Raw genomic sequence first — 24,488 nt, 5'->3', positions numbered from 1 at the left:
CGGCTCCTTTCCTGCATGTCTTCTCCACTCTCTCTCCACAAGTTCCTACTCTATCCACTGTCCTATCAAATGAAGGCTAAAAGCTCAAAAAATAAATCTTAATAAAAAAGAAACCTGTGACTGAAAGATGAATATCATGTGTGCCAAAGATAAAACCTTGTATCTACAAAATGATTGATTTATGCCCACAAGATAGTTGTTCCCAAAAGACTAGTATCTTAACTTGTTCCCTCAGGATGTGTTAATGTGTAAGATAAATAACTGTTGGGTCATTTGGATCCATTATTGATCATTTATAAAGAAACTCTATATTTAGGGTGTATGCATGTTTTAAACCACGTTATGAGTTTGTTATTGTAAAGTGATTTTTGTGTTTTGTTTGGCCTCAGGATCCTGCTTTTTTTGTTGATTTTAAATTGTTACTATTTTCACTTTTTAGAATTCCTTTAAAAGAATTGTATGTATTTTACAGTTCTTTTAAAAGTGATTCATTATTCTATGACCTGAATGTTTTTATATTTGCTGTCCTTGTAAAGCACTTTGTAACTTGTTTTTAGATTATTATCATTATTATTATTATTTTCATGTTTTCATTCACCTTGGAGACTTTTGTGGATATGTTAGCAGTGTTGCAGTGATCGAAATCGGTCTTAGTCTCAAGACCTGTCTCGTATCAGACCACTTTTTGAAGGTCTCGCTATCGTCTCTGAATCTAAAGCATTTTTACCCGGTCTTGTCTCGGCCTCAGACCGGGTGGACTCCAGATCCAAGAGAAACTCCTCACAGGAGCTTTAACCAGCTCAAAGCATCAATGCATGATGAAGGAGGGGAGTGGTCAGGTTTAAGACTCAAGACTCTCTGCTACCACCTGCTGGATGGAGACCTGAAATGCCGTTATGAGCACATTTTTCCTGCAGCCCAAGAAGCTCTGATCTCCTGTGTTGAAGAGAAGTCAAAGGTGCAGTACAAATTGTAACAACAGTCAGAGATAATAATAATGCTGATAATACTACATTATATTTATGTAGCGCTTTTCAAAACACTTAAAGACACTTTACAGATTTACATTCAGACAAAAACAAGCTGAGGAAACACAAAAATTAAAACAATGTCCCAGGTTGTTTGAAGGTCAGGAGAAGGACTTTGAACTCCATTTGTTGGGGAAACGGGAGCCAGTGGAGGTTGTGGTGGCCAGGGGTAATGTGGTCACAGCCTCCACCATCGGATTGTGTCATCCCAAATGCGCCCTCAGAAGGATGCAACCCTTTAAATGGGACATAGCTCATGTACCAACACTGTACCAACTCTGAAACCTTTTCTCATGAGTTCTCAAAAAGAAAAAAAAACGAGTCACAATGAGGAACAAACGTTTCTCAAACCGCTGAAGATATCACCCCTCCCATTGGTCAGCATACAGCGCCATGAGCCAGGGGCTTCACATCCGTGTTGGGCAATGATTTTTATGTTTATTACACTGTGAAGACTCTTACATTTTGTCCTTTAAGGGTTTTCTTGTTGATATTTGACGTACGATCAGGCCGAGTCACAGCTGCCCTGTTTTCCAGAGTTCAAGAGAGAATAACAAGATGAGGGGAAAAAAAAGACTGAAGTTGCTCAGAGGAAGTAAAAAAAGAGAAGTTAAAGCTATAACTCTCTATTTAGAGTGTTTGAGAGTAAAGGGTGTGAGAACGAGAGAGAGCACGAAGCGAGATCCGTCACTTCAGAAGGATTAAAATGTCTTTATCTGTGATACTGATGCTTCTGTTTACAGGTAAGAATTTACTAAAAAAAACACATCCACCAATAAGATACACTGCAGATGTCTTTAACCTATTTTAATGGATGACATTGATTTCAGTCAGATACTTAAGTTTGCTCTCTCTTTTTGCTTCTTCTTACAAAACTATTAACAATTAACAAAGAAATGACTATTTATTGATTTTTAAAAAATATTTCTCTTTGATCTTCTTCAGCTGTAACTGGAGATGATACCGCCTCCCTCACAGTCAGACTTGGACATGATGTCACTTTGCCATGTGGAAATGTGATTAAAGATCAGCAGAAATGTGACAGTACTTCTTGGCTTTTCAGTCGTGCTAGTGGGAGCACAGCAGTAGAGCTGGTTACACTCGGGAATATAAATAAAAATGAGAAAGCTAAAGCTAAGAGGCTAAATGTTGCAGAGGATTGTTCTCTGGTTATTAAAAGTGTCACACGTGAAGATGTTGGTCGTTACACCTGCAGACAGATCAGATCAGGAGAACAAGTTTCAGAAGCTCGTGTGTTGCTGAATGTTATTAACAGTAAGTGTTGATTTGAATATTTTCATCTCAGATTCTCTTGTTGAAACATTATCCTGAAACATTGGAATAAGTCTATAAAAAAGTGTGGAAGTTAAATTTACTCTTGTGTTCTCTCTCTCACAATATCTTCACCAGATACCTCGGACGATGCCTTCAGGTTTTACTGCTCTGTGTTCAGATATGGAGACTGTGCCCACACAGTGCAGTGGTATTATAAGGGTGATGAGACAGATATATCACAACACCAACAGTTAATCTGTACAGCTACTGTGTCATTTAAAAGTCTTCATGTTGTTCAGAAGTCAAACTTTAATGAGTTGCTGTATTGTAAAGTAACAGACAATAAGAGTGGACAAACACTGCTGTGTAATGCCTTCTCCAAGTCCTCCTGTGAGAAAACAGGTATGTCTGGTTTTACTTGATTAATTATGTAGTTAAAGTGCTGAACTCTGTTTTATCATCATGTCTTCTGCTTTGTTTATTTATATCACATTCAAAAGACACAAAAGGAAGCACATCAACAGAAGGAGATGAAATGAAAGAGGATGACAAACCAGGTAAAAAAAATAAGTTTTCTTTAAGACTTTCTTTCTCATTGTGAAGTCTAACATGTGAAACATCTGGATAATCGTCTTTAATCCACAGACAGTATGAGTGGAATATATTTGAGTCTATAGAAACCAAGCAGCAACCTCCAGTCAATGCGGAAGTGCAAAATCCTGCATTTCCTCAAGAGTCCGCTTGAGGCTGGCCCCAGGAACACCTGAAGTCACATAAACAGGCAAAAACAGCAGTTTTTACAGCAGAAATCAACATGTTTACAGACAAGAAAACTAAAATATGTCTGATTAGTTATTGTCATCACTGGAAAACACTGAATTGTTTTAAGACGACTCTGTTTTGATTTTATGAAAGATATGCGTTATCCATAGTTAGGGGCGTAGCTGACCTGATTGACAGGTGGGCGTGATGTAATGTTTCATCAAGAGGTTTAAAACCCGCCTCAGCTCCAGCTCTCAGCCTGTCGTTAGGTTGACTGAAAGTTAGACTGAGACAGCATTTCCAACATGGCGGCTGCTGCTGATGAGCCTCTAGAGCCCCCTGCAGGAACAGACGGCTGACGTCACTCAGGCTTTGTCCATTAATATTTACAGTCTATGATAGAAACTAGCAAACCACTGCTTGTTACAGAGACTTCTATAAAAATGTAACTTTTCACATGTAAGCTACACTTCAAAAATACTTCAATGTTTTTATCCTTTCAGATTGGTTGCCATATGTGATTGTGGCCGCTGGTTTAGCAGCCTTCTTAATCATCTTAATAGTTGTTGTGGCATTCATGAGACGGAAGAGAACTAAAGGTGAGAGCGTTTACAGATACAACTGTTATGCATGCAGTCACTTTCATAAACCTGTAATTCACTGTCTTCTCTCTTTTGACTTTTCAGGGAACAAAACACAGACGGACAAAAACATTGTGAGTTATAACCTTAATGATCAAATGTTTAACAGACATTTAAACATATTTTTAACATTAGTCCCGCCTCTGACAGGGAAAATAGCCAATCATAGATTAGGATTTTTTGGGGTGACACGGTCATTACTGTGTGTTGTCTTCGCTGTGTAGGCGGAGCATGAAGATGTTGTTGCCTACGCCTCCATCAGCTACACCAAGAAGGGCAACAGTAGAGCTCAGGTAAGCTCAGTGATTGGTTACACCATAACTAGACTTTACACAACATCCTGTAGCATGCTATTAAAGCACACTCAAAATAAAACTCTGTCCTAATTCACATATAGTAAGCTAATTAGCTCTGAACACAAAGTGCAGCTGAGACTGCTGGGAAACTTTGATGCCAGATGTTATCTTGTGTTCATTTGCAACACGAGATAACAGGATGCAAGATAACTAGTTTCCACAGAAATAATTCTCCTGTCAGACAAGATGATCAACAAGATAAAAAATGATCCCTTTGGTGGACTTTCTTTGTTTTGAAGGCTGATGGAGATGCTGAAGGTGAAGGTGTGACGTACAGCACTGTGAGAGTCCCCTCCTCTGACACTGAAGCCTCTGTTGACCCCAGCAGCCTGTACGCCACCGTCAACAAACCAAACAAGAGAGAGACAACAGGATAGTTACAGCTCATGTCACTAATCTTGATAGACCAATGAATGTGACTCCTCCCCCTGCAGCTCTTACATGTATCTTTAATTTAATCATCATTATTCTCTCGTTGTGTTTTGTGCATTTTGTGGATACTTTCTCAGAGTTCTTGTAGAGTTTCTACACACATATGAACATCAAATAGATGTGTGAATAGTTAAAAAGTTGATAAGATGTATTCTTGATTGGTGTAAATTATCATTGTATTACCTGTATTTGTTTCAAATGCATTCATTTGAGCATGTAGGAAATAAAAGAGGTGGCTGGAGAGGATGAGAGGAAGTGGTTTGTGACATCCGTTATCGACACTGAAGTTAAAAAAAGAGTCAAACTAAACTGAAAACTGAGAAAACCACAATGGATTTATGTTTCATTTACTTCTGTGGGAAATGTAAAGTCACCTTTTGAACGAGGTCGTCAACACTGGACTCATTTCAAGCAAGGTGTAAATCAAGTTTATCCTCTGAAAATAACTCTGTGAGTCATGACTGTCTACAATGGGTGTAACACCCGAGTCCCACTGTCTGTGATGTTTTCAGAGTTTTCAGAGTCCTATCTTCACTTTGTTTACATCGCCCGTACGGCCGGCTGACTCCTCCCCTTGTGTATAAAAGTTGTTTAATTGAGGGACTAGAGAAAAGAAGAATAACATACTGTACTCACTGCTTAACTGTGTTTCTAGATCACGCTCATTTCAGGTAAATTTACATGCAGTGTGAAGATACGAGCAGAATAAAGATCGCTAGCATTAGCATGCTAACACAACAATGCAGCGCGAGTTGTTTTGGTTTCATGCTGGTGCTCAAGGGCGACATCTGCTGGATCAAAACATCACATATAAAGAGTTTAAATGACAGAGATAAAATGGTATTTCATGGGGCTGTCATGAAAGGTGGATTCTTTTGTCTAAACATTTGTAAAAAAATAAGAATAGAAATATAAAAGGAACATTCAGGGCAGTCAACGCCAACAGCATGAAGTCATATGCAAATGAGTTGACCATAACGGCCCCGTGTGTTTGCAGAAGAGTCGTAAAAGAAGTGAATGTTTCACCCAGAGAGTCACTTGGTCTGAACAGTCAGACGGACGGAGAGGAGAACACGAGACGATGGATCAAGTTCTTCTAAGCATCATCGCTGTATCAGGCAAGACCAACTTCATCTTTAAAAATAGATTCATTCATTCATACAATGTTTCTGACGTTAACGCTGGTGACAGCATTATGAGATAATAAAAGACGAGTACTTGACGATGTCCTCTTATTATATTATTATACTTTTATTATATTGTGTTACAGAACACTGTACGCAAAAACAAGCCGTCATAAGAACAGTTTCTTCCCCCAGGCTGTCACTCTGATGAACGCTAAACAGTCACAGAGTGTCAGACCTGCTGCTGTGAAATGACTCTAAACCAACTGTCACTGTGAATATACATATCTGTATATATATATTATTTAATTTAAATGATCAATAAACACACACTTATTATGTAAATACTGTAATTGACATCTTTTTTTTTAAAGATTTATTTTTGGGCTTTTTGTGCCTTTAATGGAGAGACAGTACAGTGGATAGAATCAGAAACCAGGGAGAGAGAGAGAGGGAGTGGGGAGCAGCATGTGGGAGGGAGGCCACGGGCGGGATGTGAGCCCGGGCCGCCCGCTTGAGATTACAGCCTCGATACATGGGGCGCGCGCCCTGACCATTGCGCCACCAGCGCGCCCCTGTAATTGACATCTTAATTGACTCATCTGTCACATAACTGCATTTTACTCATCATGTTACTTCAGCATCTTTTACACTATTCACCACTGAACTGTTTCATGTTTATGTAAATATTAATCTTTTCTTATTCTGTTTATTGTTGATATTTAATGTTGTACCTGTACATAAGAGAGCACAGTTCACTGAAGTTAAATTCCTTGTGTGTGTGTGTGAGCATACCTGGACAATAAATCTGATTCTGATTGTTCATCTCTATGTCTTTCCATCCCTGCAGGACTGTGTGCCCTTTATACACATGCTGGACGTCAGTATCATTTTGTGTATGAGGCAAAGAACATGACTGAAGCTCTGAGCTACTGCAGAGACAGATACACCGACCTGGCCTCCATCGACAACATGGAGGACGTGGAGCTGCTGAACACAGAGGCAGATTCAAGCAGAATGGTCTACTCAGAATACAGCCATGTGAGTCAACTCTTCATGCTTTCTTCATTTCAAAGCAACTTTATGGAAAGAGGTCAGTCAGGCACTTTGGTTCCTTTTTTATTTTTAGACACATTCAAGAACTCGTTCTACTCTTATTGGGCGTCATTCACAAATATCTTCTTCAGATTTGTCTCAAATGATGCATGTGTACGATGTGGGATTCATGACGTGTGCTTGAACAAACTGTGTTCTCAAACTGATGAATGACATGAACTCATAAACTGGAGGCTTGAGCATGTTTTTCCTAATTAACATGAAAAAGCACATATTGTTCCCGTATAAGGGCGTGAGACTGCAGGGGTTTGTGTGCATGCCACTCCCACAGAAGTCCCACAGGATGATACGGGGAGTCCAGAGACGTCGGGTATGTCCAAATAAAAGTCTTCAAACGATCGAGCACTGGACGCCGATTAAGAAACACAGAATCTGACATTTCAGCACTCAGATGTGTGTATGAGTGTGTTTGTAGATTCTTAGCTAAGAACAAATGATGAGAAACCTTAAACTGTGTAGGTGGGTTTTAAGGACAAACTTCTCAAGAGAGACCCCTAATGTAAACACTCTGGCCCCTTTCACACAGAACTATGTAAAGCAACGATGGAGGGAAGCAGAAGTTAACTTTCATAACACATCGAGCGTCTTGTGGGCGCTGCCAGCCTTAAAGAAGGTCCTTAACGGACACGGACCCGAACTAGGCATAAAAAACACTCAATCTGGACATTTTCCTTATTTTTTTTAGCTTCGTGTGGAGGAGGTGACGAAGGGGAGTTGATGTCAGTGGAGAAAGAAGAGCCTTAGCAGCCCGGGTTCAGTCCAAACTCTGAGGTTCAGGACGGCCCTCGGTGTGACAGAGGCAGAGAGGCAGGGTGTAGGGAGCGGTTTGAGATAGACCCTGGAGTCTGCCCACCATAGACTGTATAAAAAGATGGACAATGTGACAGCTTCCCGAAAGTAAAGCCAAAAGATTGGAGCTCCCTCTAGTGACAGGCTGCAGTAAAGGAGACAAGCTCCTCCTCCTCAATGTTAACAGAGGGGACATGAGCCAAAGTATCAAATCTAAATGTCAAATAAATGATGTCCATCGTAGTTAAAAGGGACGCCAAATTCTATCCATACAGGCTGGTTCTAAAGTTTGCAAAAAGAAAAAGGTCTGAACATTTCTTCCACTTCTCTCAGCGGGCGTGGATAGGTTTGTACGACGACGTGGAGAGCTGGAGGTGGTCACTGTCGGACAGAAGTTTCTACAAACCTGGAGAGAGTACGTTCAGACACTGGTCATCTGGAGAACCCAACAATGTGCACAGTGCAGAGCACTGCGGACAGATGTATGGTGATGGACTCTGGCACGATGAACCATGTGGGAGACTTTACAAGCCAGTCTGCAGTGATGTCACAGGTGAGAATATGAAACATGACAGTGAACTCTTGTTCTCCTCCATCTCTCTGTTGTTTTCACTGGAACCTTATTCAAAGCAGATAGATGTTGATCATTACGCTGCTTTACATAGAAACTGTTGAGACATGCAGGTCAAAGTTCACCAAACTTTATCACCAACACGGACTCGGTCAGCAGAGACGAGGAGGATGTGCCGTTGTTCCAGGTTTAATGTGATAAGAATACACAGAATCAAATGATAAAGAATGTATTATTTAAACGTTATGAACATTTAATACACACAGAGTTTTAAACTGTCAAAGAGGCACAGATACTTCCTGGATTCAGTTTGGTACAACACTGTGGTCTCTCTTCAGGGTCGAATGTGACCTTTGTCCTCATCTCCACCTCCATGTCATGGACTGATGCCCAGATCTACTGCAGAGAACACCACAAAGACCTGGCCAGTGTGAGAAACCTGGACGAGAACCAGAAGATAAAGGAGCTGATCTCAGGACTTACGGTTTGGATCGGCCTCTCCAGAGAGACCTGGAAGTGGACGGATGGACGTAATTCTTCGTTTAGGTACTGGAAAAAGAATGAACCCAATAACAACTATGAAACAGAGACATGTGTGGCCGCTTATTTCAAAGACTCTGGCAGATGGGAGGACTGGCCCTGTCACTACAAGAGAGCATCCATCTGCTACAGAGGTGAGCTATCATTCCCTAACGTTACATTGTGGATTTAGTCAGTGGTGGCTGGTCAATAGAGGGCGCTATGGCGCCGCCCAACTACTCCTCACAAATAATTTCTTTGAATAAATAGAATAATAATTAATTTATTGAATAAAGTGTTTAATTTGTAATAAAAATATTGTGACTCCAACTTCATCTCCGGTTTCTTCCATGAGGCGATCCTGCACCAATGACAGCTTCTTCTGAACACGACACCATCATTAAAGGTCAGAGGCGCTCCACACACACACACACACACACACACACACACACACACACACACACACACACACACACACACACACACACACATACACACACACACACACACACACATCTGTAGCCGTGAACCGAGGAAATCTTTGAAACACAAACAACTGTCACAGAGTAGATGTGAAGAAAGTGTAAGTGTTTGTCTTTAGTTCATCATGAATGATCCCGTCTGTCTGCTTCTCAAAGACGCTTCAGTTTCACAACGAGTGGTCAAAGTGAGGCTGGTGAAGAGAAGCTCCTCTCTGGATCTGAATGATGCTGCAGTGATGGACGCCATGTTGAAGCAGGTACACGCCCGTCCATCATGATACAGATGTTATAACTGAATAAATATAACAGCTGTGTAGCAGAGGGAAACACCAGAGCAGCTTTCACTCCCAGTCAATTTCACCATACCAGAATTTGAAACTTCCACATGAAACTAGAAATGATTTTACTTTACCGATGCCTCTTTGTTACCATGGCAACAAATATAGAAGTCCAAGGCAACATTCAGTATCAAAACTCCTGCACACTGTCTCAGTCGCACACTGTCATGATTGACTCTTAGTTTGCTTTGTGTATTTCCTGTTGTTGTTGCTTGGTTTTGATTTCCTGTTTTATTTTGTAATTGTATCCTCAGTTTCTCTGTTTCCTGTTTCTGTATGTGCAGCTCAAACAGAAGCTGAAGGATCAGGGGCTGAAAGAAGAGGACGTCAAACTGAGCTGGAGGAAGCAGGCGGACGGGAAGGTGTTCCACAAAGAGGAGAAGAAGACGAGGATGATTACAAAACCAAAAGACGAGCTGTAGACTAGTGGAAGATGTTTGTCATTGGTCAATGGATCGTTCCCATGTTTATCATACGGTACAAAAGAGTTCTTGTATTTCATTGGTACAGAGGCTGAAACCTGAAGCACGTCTGTTTCCTCTTATAATCCTCACTTTACTGATTCAAAGATTCAAAGATTCCAAAAACTTTATTGTCTATCACATTGTGACAGAAAATGACCTTTTGTTGAGGCTCAACATGAAAACATAGAAACATTCACACTAACACTCACATGAGGTCATAAATAGCTAAAAGTACCTTAAACAGGTAAAAACACATGCACAGCATTTTAAAAACATTGCTTATCTAGCCTTGTTTAAAATGTGTATTGCAGTGGGAATAAAAGAGTTTCTGTAAGTTTTCTTTTCGCCAGTGGTACTTTAAAACGACTTCCTGTTTGGTCTCGTTCAGTCTCTTAACTGTAACGAGGTGATCATGTTTCTGTATTTGTAAAGTATAACTCTTTCTCTTTAAGTCTAATCATTCTGTTCAAATCCTAAAAGCCGAGCAGGGACTGCAACATCGCCACGGCTACAAACCTGCATGTTATCATTTGACAGATGAAGCCATGTTCATTGCATGTGTCTGTGTTAAATAAAGGAATACAATAAATAACTGTACAAGAAGACTGTCTCTTTAGATTCATATTGTTTCATAAGAAAGGGGAGAATAAGCATTTATCCACCTGATCCATTCCATCCATGTGTTTCTGGAATATGGAATAAATAATATCAGCTGCAGCCCCTTCCAATCAGCTGCAGCCCCTTCCAGTCCGCTGCAGCCCCGTCCAGTCCGCTGCAGCCCCTTCCAGTCAGCTGCAGCCCCTTCCAGTCCGCTGCAGCCCTGTCCAGTCCGCTGCAGCCCCGTCCAGTCCGCTGCAGCCCCGTCCAGTCCGCTGCAGCCCCTTCCAGTCTGCTGCAGCCCCTTCCAATCAGCTGCAGCCCCTTCCAATCAGCTGCAGCCCCTTCCAATCAGCTGCAGCCCCTTCCAATCAGCTGCAGCCCCTTCCAATCAGCTGCAGCCCCTTCCAATCAGCTGCAGCCCCTTCCAATCAGCTGCAGCCCCTTCCAGTCCTCTGCTCTGTCTTTCAGTTAAAGCACAAATAAAAACGACCTCAGCTCTCAGTCAGGCTGAACGCTGCGTTTGGATGTGCGTACGACCTTGAACACAAAACATTGGAACGCACCAAACGAGTCGAAGCTGCGACGGTGAAGTCTCCTCGGAGAGTTCCTGAGGCCTCATGAAGACTACAGGAGGATCAGAACCTCAGGTGAACGAGTGTTTCTTCTTCATGTGTTTCTTTCCAACAGATCCACAGACTACACATGAATCTGATCCGGTCACTTTGAGTCTCTGAAATAAGAAACGTCTCAGGCTTTATCCCACAGGGCGCTTCAGACCCATTTAGGGCGCGGCCACACTGGCGATGTTGTCGTATCGTGGTTAAGCACGATTGCCCCCCCTTCCTCCCCATTAGGGGACCGGTGTCCGCACATCGGAGAACACGACAGCTACTTCCTGTCTTTACTTTGAGTCGTGTTAGTCAGATACAGACTGAACACTTCATAATGAAGATGTCAGCGTTGTGGACTGTAGGGGTTGAAGCGTACTTGGGCACGGTACGGATGGCCAGTGTGACCGCACCCTGAAAGGGGAGGAGTTTCAAGAGTGAGGACTGGTGGATTGAAGTTTTTGTTTTTGTTTAAAATCTTTAAAGTCAAACCTGTGTTTGTAGTAGATTCTAAATATACATCCTTATTATTATCTACCTTTAGTTATTGTTTTTGTCCAGGGGAGAGAACCCTTGACTTATGGACAGCTGCAGGTTGTGATGATGCCAACAGCCCTTTATTTATATTATTAACATGTCTGTTCATCACAGAGCATACAGTCAGTCTTTATTTATATTATTAACATGTCTGTTCGTCAGTGAAACGACGGTACTTTTTTTATTATGACCACAAGACCCGAGATGAAGCCCGGGCCTTCTGCAGAGACAAACACACAGACCTGGCCACCATAACCAGCATGGAGGACGTGGACACCCTGACGAGCATGGCCGATCTAAGCCAAATGTGGCAGATTGACTTTTAGTGGTGCAGAGTGAGCAGATAATGTTTCCAACCTAACCCAGAACTTATACTTTATGTGAGTGTTTCCATTTAAGGGCCTGAGTACACTTAAGCAGAACCAATGAGAGCAGCTCTGTGACCCCGTGGTTCTCAACTGACACTGTGACAGTCCCACAGCTAGCTGTTTGTTCTGAGAAACTTCACACACATGTTTTGAGGAGCTCTGAGATTTATTCAGACTTTTTTTAAAAAGGAGGAGAATGTTTGACCTTTAAAGTGCTGAGAGTAGGTCCTGAGGAGAGACCAGTTGAGAACCACAGGTCTCTGAGACTTGAACATACTGTATATATATCAAAACATGATGCTGCAAACAAAGTCAAATGAATCTCATGTTGCTTTCAGCGAGCCTGGATTGGTCTGTACGACGACGTGGACAGCTGGAGCTGGTCACTGTCAGACCCGAGTTTCTACGACAATGGAGAGGCCGAGTTCAGACAGTGGTTAGGAGGAATACCTGACAACATAGGAAGTAGAGAACACTGCACAACCATGCATTTTGACGGATTATGGAACGATTTGCATTGCACGGATAACCTTGAGTCAGTCTGCTGCGATGCCACAGATGAGACATTTATAAATGATAAATAAGCTTAGAAACACATCGGCTTTATTTATTTTCAACTTCTTAAAGGTTGTCCTCAGTATCTCCCTGTAGTCTCAGTGATGTTAAAGAAGGACACTGCTGCATCTTTGAATGTCTCATTTCACTTTAACAAACTCTCAGACAGCTCAGCTGAAGAGTCCAAAGTAATATCCACCTTATGACATCACACATTGACCTTATGACATCACACATTGACCTTATGACATCACACATTGACCTTTGTTACCGTTCCTTTGAGCTGTTGGACCTCACTTTGAGGCTCTGTGAGGACTGACTCACTGCAGGAGACAGACTCTAGTGGACACTGGAGGAACTGCAGCTGTAAAGTTAGACATTTTAACATAGAGCTCTATGGGGACTGACTCACTGCAGGAGACAGACTCTAGTGGACACTGGAGGAACTGCAGCTGTAAAGTTGGACATTTTAACATGCCGATGTTTGATTATGAGCTGTGGTCTCTCTTCAGGGTCGAATGTGACCTTTGTCCTCATCTCCACCGACATGTCATGGACTGAGGCCCAAAGCTACTGCAGAGAACACCACACAGACCTGGCCAGTGTAAGAAACCTGGCAGAGAACCAGAAGATAAAGGAGCTGATCCCTTTTCTACAGGCAGTCTGGATCGGCCTCTCCAGAGAGACCTGGAAGTGGTTGGATGGCAGTAACTCCTCGTTTAGGTACTGGAACCTGGGCTTCTCAGAGCCTAATAACCTCTTTTCAAAGGAGGCTTGTGTGTCCGCAGACGTTGGCAACTTTTGGAAATGGGAGGACTGGCCCTGTGGCTATGAGAGATCATACATCTGCTACACTGCAGGTGGGTTGAATCAATCTGATTATTCAGATGTTTGTGTTTTAAGCGATGGATTTAAGCCATAATTGACTGCAAGTTGTGGACTCAGTGCTCAGAGGATGTTACTTTTGAAGGAAACCCAAACTGATGTGAACACCTGTTTCTGTCTTCCTCTGAGGAATCACTCAACAGGTAATGTTGACTTAAGTCTGACTTAACAACACACGTGTGACACAGTGAATGTACCAGAACGTAATGTCTCAGATAATGGAGACAGTCGGCCAAACAATCCAGACATGAAGGAGACACAAAGTGACCTTGGTTGTCATAGAAACGGCTGACCCTATCAGAGCAGGGAGTGAGCTACATGTCCAAACCTCTACAGAGAGAAAATCCATCTCAAGCAGAAAGTCATGTTCCACCAAATGCAACAGAAAGATGTTAAAAAAAGATCTCTTGGTTGAACTGTTCACTAATGAGAAAAACAATTAAAGGGATACTTCAGCCATTAGCATGAATCTTTGTATCATTAGAAACCTGGTAGTGTTTTTGAATGGTCGAGCATCCCGCCCTCATCTTTGTATTTCTGAGTCTGTAAAGGAACTTCCAGTGGTTAGCGGAGTGAAACTACAACGCTAGTTCCTCATATTTTCAACAACTGAAGCTACCGACCAATCACAGATCAGTGGGTGGGACCTCACACCGCCATATTGCTTGGTAGCTATGCTAACAGGCTCGTTGGAGAAAGCTGATGATGTTTCAACTTTAAACTGAGATGGATGAAGGGGATTTTGAAGGTCTTGTGCTCGAATCGGTTGTTCGTGGTTCTCTCAACGAGCCGTTATATAGCGGTGGCGGCGGCGTGCCGACAGGCGGGTGTTATGCATCAGCTGCAGCAGAGGCAGATTCATGTTTTAACGGCTGAAGTATCCCTTTCAGGTGGTTGGGGGCGTCTCCAGAGAAGAAGAACAGACGTATGATGGAGAATATTTTGATTTGTGTTTGTCAGCTCCGACAGAAGCTGAGGGACGAGGAGCTGCATGAAAACATTCGACTGAGCTGGAGGACGCAGTCGGGTGGAAACGTCTTCCAGAAGGAGGAGAGCGAGGAGAAGAAGGAAACGCCCGAATGTTGAAAAGACTTTGTTTGTTTTCCTCTTTTTGTGAAGTGAGATAGAGCGTTGATAAGATCCAGCTGTTTGTTGATTATTTAATCCTTTTCAATATAAAAATCTGTTTCTGTATTTATTTAAAGCTTTGATTTGTCACTGCACTGATATAAACTTACTTTCAGTCGGTCGAGGAAAGTGTAGCAGACATTTTTCACTTTATAAAGCTCCATCTCGTCCTCATGTTGACCTTTGACCTCCTGTTGACCTTTGACCTCGTGTTCACCTCTCATGTCATCAGTCTCTGAAACCTTCAGAGCAGCTTTAAATGATCTGATTGATCTTAAATACTGGAGTCAGTAAAAAAACCTCAGATTGGACCCATCACACATCTTACAGCAGGTGAATCATGTTTGACCTTTTAGAGATTTCATGCAGAAATAACCAAATGACTCTCAGAAGAAAATGTGAATTTAAAATCAAATTTAAATGTACCTCGTTGAGGATAAATTCAAATGACAGCAGCACAGGAAACAGTGTGAAGAGAAGATGAGAAATGATTTAATATTCTTTGATTCTTTAACAACGACACAACTGGACAGTTTAGGAAGCAGATAAAAGACTGCAGAGCTGTTTAATGGACAGTTAGGAAGTTGCCTTCAGGGACACTTCAGACTTTGTTTTGTCTTTTATTGACATCAACTTGATTTCAGATGTTCTGTTTTGGTTGTTTGAATTGTTACATCTTTCATTTATACAACACTTAGTAATGAATTAAGACTGAATGAGATTATATTCTATAAAATCATTATTATATTGAGCCTTTATTATTACTGTAAATATGAAACTGATCACTAACCTCTGTGTGTGAAGTAAAAGAAGAAGCCCAACCTGCTAAAACACAAATAAAAAACACTCTAGAAAAGAAAGCGTTTCCATTCTTTGCCTTTACTTATAGAGGAGTATGTCTTGTTGTATTTTAATAGAAAGGATTTTTTTTATTTAACTGGATGTTTTTATCGTCTTTCTTGTGGTTCCATTCATTAGTTCTATTGTTTCCTACAGCCCATGAAAGCAACACGGCATGACGTCACCACGTGCTGTTACCATGGACACGCGAGACAAACTCAAACTTCAGTTTCACTCGGTTTCACTAAAGTCAACAGGAAAGTCAAAATCCTGCCAACACAGCGGGTAAATTAATCTGAGACAAGGTGAGTCTTTATTAATATTATTATTATTATTATTAATATTATTATTATCATTATTAATAATATTATTATTATTAATTGCTGTTTGTTGTTGCTTATGTTAGTTAACGTTAGCTTAACTTCCGCTAACTACGTTTCACCTTTCAAGATAAAAGACAAAGCTCAACTTTATTGATATATCTATCAAGATATCTTTATATATATCTATATCTATATATATTTATAAGACTGTGAAGCGACACACACACACAAACACACTGGTCATGTTTCTAACCTGACGGTGGATGTTCCCTCTCTTCTGTCTCCAGCTCTCTGAAGGAGGAGTCAGACTCTCTGAGTCCTACATGGTCCACTCCCCCAACGAGACCCTCCTGTTGAACCTCACAGAGTCAGTCAGTCTCTCTCTCTCGCTCTCTCTCTCTCTCTCTCTCTCTCTCTCTCTCTGATGGCTGTGCCAGTTTAGTGTCTGACTTCCTGTCCCTGGTCCCTTTGGATCCTCCTGAAGACCTGGAGAGAGAGCGCTCACACAGAGACGATCACATGATCCACCAGAACACCTTCACTCCATGGTGAAGACAGTGTGCTTAAAGAATCTTTAATCTTCACATCCTGTTCATACCAAAGAGTCTGTGTAGAAGACAAACTGCAGTTCCTCAGGTGTCCACTTGAGGCTGGCAGCCAAAACAAAAGAAATCCCCATAAGGTCCCATAATGAAACTTTGACAGCAGGAATAAACCAGTTTAGGCCTGCTTCAAAAAGTCATTGTTTGGTCTCTTTAGCTCATTTCTTTACTGAATTTGTTTAGAACATCAAATATTATTTTATTAAAGCTCAGACTGCAGGATAACCTGGATGATTTCAGGTCCAATTCAACGCTATCCGCACAGATTATTTTGTAGTGTCAGCAGTATGAAGATCCAATCTTTACCTCCCTGATCTGCTCAAACATGTTTGTTATTTAGGATTTCAAATATCAATGATTACCTCATGACTACAAAAACCACCAGAGACGAGGGAGGACAGTAACTATGGCGACCGGCAGCCAGACACAACGCTTACGCTTGGCTGGACACCTGAAATCATCTGACAGTTACAATCTGACCTCCGGCTCTCGCTGAAGAACAGATCAAACAATCTCAATTAATCTTTTTTTGAAAAGCGACAATTCATAAGAAATGTTTTCTGGAGACACTTTGACCTTACAGACGATCCATGCTGCCCTCGTCTCAGAGTTTCAGATTCAACACAATGTGCAGTTTCTTTCTTAAATATTGAATCAGATTTACTGATACAGTCACACCCATAGTCTACAAATACATAACACACACACACCCTTTGTACACACGAGCGCCTGAGGTGGATGTAAGGGTTGACCCTTTCATACCATGCAAGTAAAAATCTAATTATATATTTTGTGGCTATTTGTCCAAAAACAAATGAAGTTACAATTATAAACAAACCACATGAACTCAACAAACTGACGCACCGTTCCAGTGAGGCCTTACGCAAGCAATAAGTTCAATGTCCAGTCAGGAATATCATGTTTTCTTCATTTAATTTAGACATAAAACATTTCCAACTGCATCCCATTGACCTGTCTCATTAACATGTGGTAAAAAAAAACCTGTGTCCCTTCCTGGTGCATCATCCAACAGTGACACACCTGGAACATTTAAAGAGTTCCTAATCAACCCATGTGCTTGGCAAGGTGCCCACTGCCCCCTGCTGTTCACAAACAACAAAAACAAATGCAAAACAACAAATAACCAGAAAATGGCTGCTACATATCAATGAGAGAACAACGGAAATAAAAGTCTGAGGCATCCAATACTGCAAACTCCTGCACACAGTGAAATGTAGCCGTGACTTAATGTTGTCATTGTTGTGAAGTGTCAGCTCCTCTGCTCCTGTCTGTCTGTAGAGACACAAACATAAGTTTAGGTTTTTAATGGATCCCTGCTGCTCTCTCTCTTTCTCTTCAAACTGCTCTGGATTCAAACAGAACTGAAGATAGCTGTTGTACTTTTGGAGACATGTAGAAACTCTTGGACATGTTGTGTGTTTGTGTCCCAGCCCAGGACTCTCTTCTCCTCCACCTCGGTGCTGCAGAGTCAGAGAGCCACATGTTTTCAGTTTGCCTCCCTGCTGTGCAGCCTGCTGCTCGGCGCCCACTACGATGCCTACTGTGTCAGCGGCTACGCTGTCAGAGAGATGTGTCTGCAGGACCAGAGTCTGCAGGAGTGCCCCCTGCTGGACAAACAGGTGGAGGTAGGCACTGCTCCATATAAACTAACATCCACAGCCCACAGTGTGACTTACAGAATCTTTCAAAGTGTGTCATGTTGTGCAGAGTGTGACGTCAGAGCAGGAGCCACAGGACAACAAGTACACACCCAAACCACAGAAGAGTCTTTTTTTGATGCAGCCAGAGAAGAAGAAACAGGACGCTGAAGCGGCGCTGCTTCAGAAACAGAAAGTTCTGGAGGTACAGTGATTCTTCTTCTGTGAAATCATTGATGTTATGGCTGCAGCTTTAATTTAACACAGAGAGGTTGAACTATTAAAAAGTCAAATCTATAGACCATGAGAGCGTTATAATAAAGATTAGAAGAGTAAGCAAAGGTTTAAGGGAGAGCTCATACCTGGTCTGTGTGTGTGTGAGCAGCAGAGTGAGCAGCGACCCCCTGACCCCCTGCGGGGCCTGCGCAGACACTGCTGGGTGCTCGTACTCTCAGGGAGCCTCAGCGTACAGGAAAACTTCTTCATCGACCCTCTGACAGGAAACAGATACCCTACTGACCACGACCACTTCCTGGGCATCGACAGCGTGTGGAACAACCTCAACTACTACGCCAACATGCAGGACTGCAGCAACGGCTGCGCTGTGAGTCTCCAACAATTTACCCATAATGCACTGCTAGAATATAATCCATCTCTGCTTCCTTCTAATGTGTGTGTGTGTGTGTGTGTGTGTGTGTGTGTAGAATATGGTGTATGACCTGGAAGATGTAAACCTGTGGGAGCCACTTTTGTTTGGTGCAACCAGTAAGAAACAGCTGATTCTGGAAGTGTTGAAAAGGAAGGAGAACAAGACGATGAAGAATATTATTAAAGATAAGAAGGTACGTGTGTGTGTGTGTGTGTGTGTGTGACCGACAGACCCATGCAGAGCTGGATAAACACTGAAGCTTCAGTGTCCACCACATGGTGACCAGTGTGAGCATCGACTCTAGAGAGGAGGGGGAGGTGAATCAAGAAACTGAACAAAACCAACATGTTTAAAAAGTGCATCACAAGGTTTTTTTGAGGCACATAAAAATGGCTCTGCTACCCATTTGGGTCCCGACCCACCAGTTGAGCACCACTGCTTTAGATGGTGTTGAAATAAAAAAAAACAGTCAGGTTTAATGATGTCTGAGAGTAAAAAGTGAACAAAAACATGGAGGGTCAAACTCCTCGACCTCCTGAATACAACTCTGAGTGTCCGTCGTGTTTGAGAGATCAGAGATCAGATGTTGTTTTAGGGGTCTGAGATGTGTTGACACCTCACTTTTAGCGTTTCTGAGAACTGAAGGGGAAGTCATTCAGGTAATGTGTGGGTATCTACATCAGCAGGAGAGCCCCTGGTCAAAACCAGTGTAACAACGTGTTTTTGGCGAGTTGCAGCAAACATTTCAACATTTAAAAGCGTCCTAACTGAAGTGTGTTTCAATAAAGCCGTTTTCACATAAGCACTCCTGATAATATCTACATCAGGGATGGGCAACTTTGGTCACAGCAAGGGTCACATTCATTTAATTCTCACTGCCAGGGGGCCAAATTGTAGTTTCCAAAAACGATTACAGTCGATTATGTCTCAAATTTAACTCAACATATACCAGTGATCAAATATTATTATGGACATATTTCTGGTTTTCATGATTTCATGGCAGATTTTGTCATGTTTTCAAATAATTGATGTGTAAAAAATTAACCTGAGGGCCACGTTTAAGGTTGATGTTGGCCGCCAGTTGCCCACCCCTGATCTAGATAAGAACGGAGGACTGCTCCGGAGATTCTCCTGACTTTGGCTGTTCACATATTGTAGAAAATCCCTCTCCTTCTCTACCTGGTTTTGTGGGGAAGCCCCCCTCCTTCTCTGACTCTCCTGAATCTGTTACCTGCATGGGCGGGGCTTCAGAGCTGATAAAGGCAGCCAGCTCACCTGCTGCAAACTCTGCTGGCTGACTGCATGTGAATGCCCCATCAACCCTGATAGTTTTGACTGTGTGCTTAACATGTTCTGTAAGTTTCCTTTGTTTAAGCCAATTAAGTAGTTAATTAGTAAATGTATTTACTTTACTGATTTACTCTGGTTTTGGTTGAGTCATATCTCTAATCCTGTACGATCGAACCACCTTGAGCCCAAAGCCAACATTTTCAGTGTCACAAAGACTTCTCTTCTTAAGCTTGGCTTCGTCCCCATGGTGCTGTTTTACCCAGCACTCCTAACCCAGTCCGGACAGTTCAGAGTCTCAGCTATAATTCATCTTCAAATCACTGACATGTTTAATCATCAGAATCATGTTGGGGTTTTATCAAGTCAACTTTGGTTATATTCTTTAATAATTATTATTAATAACAATATAATTAAACTATGTTTGATCAACTCGGGGGCACCACCCTGTAATCAGAGAAAAATAACCAAAATATCACTAAAATCAGTCTCTGTTAGTTACTTAATTACTAATGTTATTAATGATTATATTTAATAAATTGAAGGCGTGAAATCCGTACACAAAGCCCTCGCACCCAGCTTATATCACAATGTAAATACACCAGTAATCACAAACAACTGCTCTCTTAAATTATAACAGAATTTATTTAAACAAAGCAACATCAATCCAAAATCAATGAACTTAATCAAACAAATAACTATTATAAAATAATCTAAGCAACAAACATTATCAAGCAAACCTTGTGAATGAGGTGTAAAAGTGTGTGTGTGTGTGTGTGTAGATGAGAGAGAGAGAGAGAGAGAGAGAGAGAAAACAAGATGGTGGAGAGAGACAATGCACCATGTGGCTTCGTCACATGGGGACAAAATGGTGGACAACAAAGGAAGCCGTGTGGCTACCTTTTGAAATAGTTTGAGCTCTCTGAGCTGAGTTCAGTAACTGTTACTTAAACACCAGAAAGCCAGTGGCCGGACTTTGATTCAACGGCGGGTACACCGGTCTTTCTGATTGTGAAAGCCGTTGACTGAAGGTAAACTAGCATAGCATTACACACATAGGTGAACACAGCAGTTCATTACAATAAAACAAATGCAGCAGCTTACAACAGATAATAAACAGAATGTGACGTCTCGTCAACAATGATGCATAATTATCAGTGGTTATAAAAGAAACATAACTATTTCTGAAACTATTTCTGCCCAGACCAAAGCTCTTACTTGGGGTAACTCCTGGTGATCGTTGCAAAGCTGGTTAGATCGTCACTCTGTTGAATGTTGAATCATCAGATTCAGGCAGGGTTCCTTCGTGGCAGATGTAGGAGGAGGGTAGCGGGATTCAGATCTTCGACCAGAGCGCTGCTCTATAGGGTCTTCTGGTTGCAGGAGCCGAGTTCTTTATGTGTCCTTGTGGATTCAGGGATCAGTGGGCTTCCTTCAGCGCTCCTGTCCAGTTGCGTTCAATGACGTCTTACGAAAAATCAAAGGAAAGAAACTCTTCTTTTTGCTCGAACCTGATAGCATCTGATTGCGCCCAAAACTCCTAAAAATATGCCGTGGAAGTAGTCAGCTGAATCCTCTGATGCTTGAATTCAGCATGTGAAGAGCTACCTATACTGAGCTAGGAGATCAGCTCTGGAGTTTAACCTATGTAAGTCAAGAGTAGGGAAGGGTTTGTCTCGAATGCTGGAGTCCATCTTGTTGGAGAGGGTATCCTCTGGTGTCGGCAGACAACACTTGAAGAGACAGAGCAATGCCTGGCGATTGCTTTTAAAGACTGGAACTGCCTGTGGGTTTACCTCAGGCCTCCTCCAATGAGGATAGAGAATTCAGACACCCCCACCCCCCCTTTTCACACCTATTTGTTAGTTGCTGTTGGGCTAAGGGTGCGTTCGAATTGTCCCTCCTATCTCCTTTCACTATCCTCTTTACCTTAACCCTGCGAAAACATCATGAGGTTAAGGAAAGATGTTAGGAGAATTCATAAAGGACTTAGGGAAAGGAGATCTCGTTGCTCTGACAATCCGACCACATTTCCACTAGGTGACATCATTAAATGCAACGGGCCAGCGGAGGTTAATGATGTGGGTCTGCCGTGTTGAAACTACAATGTTCAGAAAATGGACTACAAAAAGCGCATCTAAAAAACTTTCCCTATGCCTCTTACCGGTGAAATAATCCTGATCACCACGAGGTTGGGATTGAAATAAAATAAATATAGACTACCAGGCTACAAGTAAGAAAAGTGAAACCATCAGCTTCCTGTCTTCTCAGAAATCAACATCAACATAAATATGATTGTATGAAATTCATTGTTACATTAATGTAAGATATAACCTACACATAATGTTTTAAACATACAAATGTAAAACTGCACAAAGCATTCTTAAGTGAATTAAATATGTTGAATAAAACATCATCTGAGCCCCTTTACGATCATCGTTAATGTTCGTGAATGGTCGGATGTGCGACTCGCTTTAAATGTTGCGGCCGCAAGGAATTGTGGGGCGGCATATCTCATCTCCTTTGGTAAAGGATGGTCCAGTGTATCCTATATAAAGGAAGCATTGATCCATCTTTCCTTAACTTTTAGAGAATTCGAACAGCTCTTATCATGGCCGCCACTTAAATGCTTCCGGGATTAAGGTAAAGTGGATAGTGAGAGGAGATAGGAGGGACAATTCGAACGCACCCTAAGACTCCTTTGTTTAGTTCCCTCCAAAATAACTCTAGTCAGGCTTGAGAATTGTGATACAGGCCTGAGTCCTTTGTCCAGCACACATGGCTGAGGCACAACAACAAATTGATATTTTTTTCTACTTTTTTCTGCATAAATCTCTTAAACAATGTCAGACCTGCTCAGAACTACCAAACATTCAATCATTTTCAGGAATTTAACCCTTTAAATGCCAGTTTGATTACATGATGTCACTGTTGTTATTTATGAAGAAAAAAAATAAAAAAATTAGTTATTTTCCATGTAACAAATATTTGGTGACTGGGGGATTTTTTTAAAATCAGTCTTGGATATGTCAAAGATTATCCAAAATATTGACTTTGATGTATTGTTAGTTTTTGTGTAGCATCACATTTAAAATGTAGTTCCCTGTTTGGACACTGGAGGGCGAAAATGTCCAATTTACAAAAATTGCTATAAAAATAGAACAGATTGATATTTTTTTCCTACTCAAAACTACCAAAAATTGAATAATTATCAGGAATTTAACCCTTTAAATGCCAGTTTGATTACATGATTCTGGAATTTAAAGGGTTAAATTCCTGATAATTATTCAATATTTTTGAGCAGGGCTGAAGTTGTTTAAGAGATTTATGCAGAAAAAAGTAGAAAAAAAATATCAATCTGTTCTATTTTTATAGCAGTTTTTTGGAAGTGGACATTTTTTTCCTTAATGACTTCAGAGGGTCGTAAACATGTTTCAGTGTTCTATTGATCTATTAAAAAAAATAAAATGTGCATTCCAAAATGTGTCAAGAGAGAGACTTTCTAACAAAAATGTGTGCCATATGCACTAACAGACAAAATGATGACCAGATGAAGAGGAAACATTTGACCAAAAATGTCCATAGTGATGCATGAGGGTTAAGCTGCATCTCCATTGGATCTCAATCTCTTACACCATCTAAGATCTTCCTTCTGTGTTCTTTTCTGCCCGTCAGGAACCCCCACAGCGTAGCAGGACTTCTTCCACACCCTGCTCAACGTTCCCGACTGCGGCTCCCTGCTGAGCCTGCAGAGTCTCCGCTGGAAGCTGACGTCCGTCCTGCAGCAGAACTACAGCAACAAGCTGCCGTCGCTCAAGAGCCGCCTGGTGGTGCTGCTGCTGGAGAGCCGCAAGGCCGCCCGCAGATGACGACACCACCGCCAACGCCATCAGCACCACCTGAGATCTCAACCTTCACTTCATCTTTTTATTGTTATTGTGGAGGAGGATCTGAGTATCTTCATAATGTGTGCATGTAAAAATTTTTTAATTATTATCCTTTTTGTTTTTAATTTTATAAAATCAACATTTGAATCGTTTGACTACTGGAAGCATTCGTAAAGTGGACGATGAACGATAAACTGCAAAAGTGTTGAAGCAGTTTATCTTCATTCTCTGCTCAGATTTAAGTAACTTCTTCTCCGCTTTTTATTTCACTTTAAAGGTCACATACTCTGTAAAATATATATTCACCATGTTTGTCTATTCTGTCTACAAACCCCCCAATCATGAGAAAAGTCCATCCTCTCCGTCTTCTCAGAAAATGTGTGCTTAAACAGGCCGTTTGCAGATTGTCCCTTTGTGACATCACAAAGGGCAGTAACCCCTCCCCCAGGTGGGTGACACAGGGGGAGGGGTTTTTAACCCAACAGAGGGAGAATTAACTCAACAATGACAGATACCCCGATAATAAAGGAAGAACATCTAAACATAATGTTCACTTTCAGAAAGACTCAAAAAGTTTCTTTATTCTGCAGATTATATTTTTATGTGATTTAACAAAGACACGATTATTACAGACTGAACATTTTTAAAAGACATCTACAATGCT

General features: G+C 41.5%; 2 protein-coding genes across 3 annotated transcripts; both read left to right on the top strand.

Annotated features, from left to right (window-relative positions):
• Positions 1-1,426: 1,426 nt before the first annotated feature.
• Positions 1,427-10,494, top strand: LOC132985437 (uncharacterized). Of its 2 annotated transcripts, none has more exons than XM_061052812.1 (13): positions 1,427-1,771; positions 1,974-2,303; positions 2,439-2,705; positions 2,804-2,860; positions 3,569-3,664; positions 3,752-3,780; positions 3,931-3,999; positions 5,492-5,612; positions 6,469-6,659; positions 7,857-8,076; positions 8,433-8,768; positions 9,252-9,362; positions 9,752-10,494. In XM_061052812.1, the coding sequence occupies exons 1-13, from the start codon at positions 1,735-1,737 to the stop codon at positions 9,853-9,855; spliced, it is 1,968 nt and encodes a 655-aa protein (XP_060908795.1). In that variant the 5' UTR covers positions 1,427-1,734; the 3' UTR covers positions 9,856-10,494. The 2 variants fall into 2 exon arrangements, with proteins under 2 accessions (XP_060908795.1, XP_060908794.1); XM_061052811.1 differs by having other exon boundaries at positions 1,428-1,771; positions 9,252-9,352; positions 9,718-10,494.
• A 5,570-nt stretch (positions 10,495-16,064) lies between these two features.
• LOC132984583 (dynein regulatory complex subunit 7-like) lies at positions 16,065-19,785 on the top strand. Its single transcript, XM_061051430.1, has 6 exons — positions 16,065-16,112; positions 17,795-17,989; positions 18,072-18,206; positions 18,387-18,605; positions 18,706-18,843; positions 19,714-19,785. The coding sequence occupies exons 1-6, from the start codon at positions 16,065-16,067 to the stop codon at positions 19,783-19,785; spliced, it is 807 nt and encodes a 268-aa protein (XP_060907413.1).
• The last annotated feature ends 4,703 nt before the right edge of the window (positions 19,786-24,488 follow it).

This window comes from Labrus mixtus, chromosome 12, assembly GCF_963584025.1.
Source record: "Labrus mixtus chromosome 12, fLabMix1.1, whole genome shotgun sequence".
Lineage (NCBI taxonomy): Eukaryota > Metazoa > Chordata > Actinopteri > Labriformes > Labridae > Labrus > Labrus mixtus.
Note: the sequence above shows the minus strand (reverse complement) of the source record. Positions and strands in the feature narration are given on the sequence as shown.

Bases quoted from the DNA above. Each gene is read 5' to 3' on its own strand.
- LOC132985437 (XM_061052811.1), top strand. From the start codon at position 1,735: ATGTCTTTATCTGTGATACTGATGCTTCTGTTTACAG. The intron at 8,769-9,251 runs GTGAGCTATCAT...TGCTTCTCAAAG, and splicing joins AGCATCCATCTGCTACAGAG to ACGCTTCAGTTTCACAACGA. The intron at 9,353-9,717 runs GTACACGCCCGT...CTGTATGTGCAG, and splicing joins TGGACGCCATGTTGAAGCAG to CTCAAACAGAAGCTGAAGGA.
- LOC132984583 (XM_061051430.1), top strand. From the start codon at position 16,065: ATGGTCCACTCCCCCAACGAGACCCTCCTGTTGAACCTCACAGAGTCA. The intron at 16,113-17,794 runs GTCAGTCTCTCT...TTTGTGTCCCAG, and splicing joins TGTTGAACCTCACAGAGTCA to CCCAGGACTCTCTTCTCCTC. The intron at 18,844-19,713 runs GTACGTGTGTGT...GCCACGTTTAAG, and splicing joins ATATTATTAAAGATAAGAAG to GTTGATGTTGGCCGCCAGTT.